Here is a 4,583-nt window from a genome sequence, read left to right on the forward strand (position 1 = left end):
CGTGGGGTGTCTGGGGTGTTTTATCTTACTCATATATATATATATATATATATATATATATATATATATATATATATATATATTAATCAGCACTTATTGCTGTATGAAGTCATTGTGGCATTTATTTTCAACATCACAAAATATAATATGTTTTTGCAGGTGAGCCAGGTCAGGTCGGATCATCAGGGCCTCCTGGTGAGAAAGGTCTTAAAGGATCAGCAGGTAGGTTTCATCACAGAAATAAAACCTGAGTAAAAGAAAGCCTGTATCACATGTAGAATCAATGCAGATATAACCTCTTTTGAATTTTATAAGAAATATGCACTACCTTTCAAATAAGTTCAAGTTAATACTTCTATTCAGCAAGGATGCATTAAATGTTACAAAATATGTCTATTTCAAATAAATGCTGAAATTTTTTTTCAGTGTTTCCACAAAAATATTAAGCAGCACAACTGTTTTCAATATTTAAAATGATTTGTATTTTTGATTTTTTTTAAAAAACCTTAAAAAAAATCGTACCTACCCCAAACTTTTGGATGGTATTGTATACAATTTTTAACACATATGGATTTAAAAAAGGACTGTATGTGCTGTATCATATGTATAATATATCATATCATATTTTATTTTCCAAAGGTGCTCCTGGGCCAGATGGTGTTAAAGGAATTCGAGGTCATTTTAAAACTAAGCCTTGGGAAAATATTAGTCTGTGTCTTTCTTTTTAAGCGTTCATTCTGAAAATTTCTCCTTCATTTAAATTCAAGGGGATCAAGGTCCGATTGGGTTGCCTGGAGCTCGGGGACCCTCAGGGTCTCCTGGAGATGCAGGAATACCAGGTATAAATGAAAAGAACTCACAGCTAAGAATTCACACCTTGAATAAAAAGATCATTTGTGCTTTTCATGCTTTTTAAACATAATTGTTAATAATGCAAACCATGTAAAGAAAGTGTTTTTCTGCACAGGTACACCAGGACTCCAAGGACCACCAGGTTTGATTTCATTTGTTCTCAGCTGCATATGAAACAAAACATATCTAGCTTTTTTTGTGAAACTGCAGACACTGACAGGTTAACCTTAATTATTTTGTGTTATTACATTACATTACATGACGTTACATTACTCAAGGTTTGCCAGGTACTCCGGGCCAGCCAGGAGCTAAAGGTATTTTTTATTAATTTTTTCATTGCAATTCAATTCTACTTAATACCATAGCATTATGACTGAAGTTTAGTTAGGTAGAAGTGATATGATATATATATATATATATGTATAAATACACTTTGTCTTACCACATTATACATTATGTTGTCTCTTAAGGTGAGCCTGGTGAGCCCGGAAGAGTCATTTTTGCAGGTAAGGGAACACAAATGATAATTAGTTTTTTAGTTAATCTGGCTCATTTGATGGTGACAACATTCATCATTATTTCTTATTTCTGGTCACTCCTTGCAGGCGCTAATACTAACACTGTGGGTGTACCTGGACCCCCTGGACCTCCTGGAGCTCCAGGTCCTTCGGGACCACCTGGACTATCAGGTGTCATGAAGTTCATCATGGATTATCTCAAATGCATTTAATATGAAATGAAAAGAATCGGTTAAACTGCAGTATGTTCATGCTAATATTGCTAACCTTTTCTTTTTCTTTTAAACCTCAGGTCCTATTGGTCCTGCTGGTCTTCCTGGTTCACCTGGTAAAAGGATTTTTTTCTATAAAACAAAAAGACTGAAATCAGAAAGTTTTAGTTTCCTGACATTTGAATCTCTATAGGTTCAAAGGGAGATAAAGGAGACAAAGGAGAAGATGGGAAGCCTGGAGTCTCTGAGAGTGCAGGGAGTGAGTGTGTTCACAAATGTATATTATAATTGCTTTTATATCATTAATTCACTTTTAATCTAAATTGAACAGAGAAAGCTGCTTCTGAGCCTGGTCCTCCTGGCCCACCTGGTCCAGCAGGACCACACGGACCGCCTGGGAATGATGGAAAACCAGGTACATAGTTCTTGTATTTAGTTCAGTCTGACTTAATCTCCAAATGGCATTTCTGTGGTATTAATTTTTTATTTTGTTTTTTCCACAGGTATTGGTCAACCTGGTCCTCCTGGTGAAAAAGGTGAACCGGGAAGCTTTGTACCCACTTCAGGTATACTTTAATTTACTGTACGTACTGTATTAGCATTTGAGATCTTAAATTATGTTGCCTAGCTGAAATACGTTTTTACATTTTATTTCAGTTAACCCTTGTGAGTCAATTTAAAAAAATTACTCTGAGGTCCAAAAAACGGTCATAAAAATTTGAATCTTGGGAGTGCATTTTAAAGAAGACCCATGGCAGATTATTGTTGAAGTAAAAACTTTGTAAAAAAAAAAAATTGAAACCAAAAAGTTATAGAGGTTTTAGTTTATGAAAATGAATTACTTTTATATCATTAATTCACTTTTAATCTAAATTGAACAGAGAAAGCTGCTTCTGAGCCTGGTCCTCCTGGCCCACCTGGTCCAGCAGGACCACACGGACCGCCTGGGAATGATGGAAAACCAGGTACATAGTTCTTGTATTTAGTTCAGTCTGACTTAATCTCCAAATGGCATTTCTGTGGTATTCATTTTTTATTTTGTTTTTTCCACAGGTATTGGTCAACCTGGTCCTCCTGGTGAAAAAGGTGAATCGGGAAGCTTTGTACCCACTTCAGGTATACTTTAATTTACTGTACGTACTGTATTAGCATTTGAGATCTTAAATTATGGTATGAAAGTGATCTGACTGTGGTTTTTGCGATCGATCAGAAACCTTCTTTGCTGGACCACCTGGGCCTCCTGGACCAAAGGGATCACAAGGTAGATCCAAAACACATAATTTTTTTTGGAGACATGTGGAGCCTGTGAATTTTAATATTTAATGTCTTCTGTTCAGGTGATATTGGCCCTCAAGGTTTCCCTGGTAAGACCGTCACATTCTATCACACATACAGTATATAATATTATTCTGATGTTTTTGGATTACATGCAAATTTCTCTTTGATCCTTCTTTACTCAAGGCCAGCCTGGACTACCTGGAGAACCTGGAATTGGTTAGTGATTCAAATTCATATAATAATAATAAAAAAAATTTTTTTTTAAATATATATATATGTATATTCTACACTGTTTTGCAGTAACTGACTGGAAAGTTTACATTATTTTACCCTGAATTCAGGTATTCCAGGACAGCCAGGGTCACAAGGACCACGTGGAGAACAAGGTCCTGAGGGTCCACCAGGACCACTGGGACCTCAAGGACCAATGGGTCCCATGGGGCCAGAAGGTCCAAAAGGTATAATGGAAAAAACTATATCTGTTTTTACAAAAAAACAAACAAACAAACCTCCAGTTACAGTAAAACTAACTTAAATGGAGTTAGTGTTTCTACATCTGTACACAAACATTTTAATTACAACTTTTTAATATTTAAACAAAGGTGATGCTGGAGTCCCAGGGGCCCCTGGCATTCCAGGATATTCCTACGGTAGGCAAACAGGTCTATTGATCCAATATCTGCAGTGACATGAACCATATACCATTTCTTTAGTGAAAGATAGTGTTTCAATTCATTGTTTCTATAAGGTGGAGGATCCAGAAGCGCTCCAGGACCACCAGGTCTACCTGGACCCCCAGGGCCTGCTGGAGCACCCGGTTCATCGGGTGGTGGCTCACCAGATGTTGTTCAACAGATTTCAGACTACCTCAGAAGTATGTTTAAAAGGAAATGAAGCGCTTTTATGCACCTTAGCAACTCCCCTAAAACCACACAGTTCACCTTAAAGGGACTGTTTAAAATAAATTTAAAATTTTCACTATCCCTTTAAGAACTGCATAGCAGCTGCCCACAACATGCTAGCATTGGGGCAGCAAACACTCAAAAAATAGCTTGTTCAGTGAACTTAAATTAAGGAAAACTTTTCCACGCAATTAGTTCGGGCCCACACAACAGGACTAAAACATGTTCAGTTAAACAAATAATGTTAATTTTGTTAAACAAAATGTTATGTTACTTGATTTAGTCTTGTTGTATGGACCTGAACTAATTGCAGGGGTTTTTTTCTCGACCCAAAAACACATATTAGCATGTTAGTGATAATAATGATTATGGTAGAAATACACTGAACAAAATTATAAACGCAACACCTTTGTTTTTGCCCCCATTTTTCATGAGCTGAAGACTTTTTCTATGTACACAAAAGGCCTATTTCTCTCAAATATTGTTCACAAATCTGTCTAAATCTGTGTTAGTGAGCACTTCTCCTTTGCCAAGATATCGACATCCACCTCACAGGTGTGGCATATCAAGATGCTGATTAGACAGCATGATTATTGCACAGGTGTGCCTTGGGCTGGCCACAATAAAAGGCTACTCTAAAATGTGCAGTTTTATCACACAGCACAATGCCACAGATGTCGCAAGTTTTGAGGGAGCGTGCAATTGGCATGCTGACTGCAGGAATGTCCACCAGAGCTGTTGCCGTGAATCGAATGTTAATTTCTCTACCATAAGCCATCTCCAAAGGCGTTTCAGAGAATTTGGCAGTACATCCAACCGGC

The 4,583-nt window shown here is 37.0% G+C and overlaps 1 protein-coding gene across 1 annotated transcript in view; it reads left to right on the forward strand.

Moving 5' to 3' along the window:
* LOC107594448 (collagen alpha-1(XVII) chain-like) overlaps window positions 1-4,583 on the forward strand; it is a 22,015-nt gene that overhangs the window by 8,248 nt on the left and 9,184 nt on the right. Inside the window, exons 27-43 of the mRNA XM_016284502.1 lie at window positions 160-222; window positions 640-675; window positions 768-839; window positions 968-994; window positions 1,131-1,166; window positions 1,323-1,358; window positions 1,458-1,541; window positions 1,663-1,698; window positions 1,776-1,841; window positions 1,914-1,997; window positions 2,086-2,148; window positions 2,793-2,843; window positions 2,920-2,946; window positions 3,044-3,076; window positions 3,202-3,318; window positions 3,463-3,510; window positions 3,609-3,734. Coding sequence (XP_016139988.1) covers window positions 160-222; window positions 640-675; window positions 768-839; window positions 968-994; window positions 1,131-1,166; window positions 1,323-1,358; window positions 1,458-1,541; window positions 1,663-1,698; window positions 1,776-1,841; window positions 1,914-1,997; window positions 2,086-2,148; window positions 2,793-2,843; window positions 2,920-2,946; window positions 3,044-3,076; window positions 3,202-3,318; window positions 3,463-3,510; window positions 3,609-3,734 — 1,005 coding nt within the window. The remainder of the gene's footprint in view (window positions 1-159; window positions 223-639; window positions 676-767; window positions 840-967; window positions 995-1,130; window positions 1,167-1,322; window positions 1,359-1,457; window positions 1,542-1,662; window positions 1,699-1,775; window positions 1,842-1,913; window positions 1,998-2,085; window positions 2,149-2,792; window positions 2,844-2,919; window positions 2,947-3,043; window positions 3,077-3,201; window positions 3,319-3,462; window positions 3,511-3,608; window positions 3,735-4,583) is intronic.

The sequence above is a fragment of the Sinocyclocheilus grahami genome, unplaced genomic scaffold, assembly GCF_001515645.1.
Source record: "Sinocyclocheilus grahami isolate Dianchi unplaced genomic scaffold, SAMN03320097.WGS_v1.1 scaffold183.1, whole genome shotgun sequence".
Classification (NCBI taxonomy): Eukaryota; Metazoa; Chordata; class Actinopteri; order Cypriniformes; family Cyprinidae; genus Sinocyclocheilus; species Sinocyclocheilus grahami.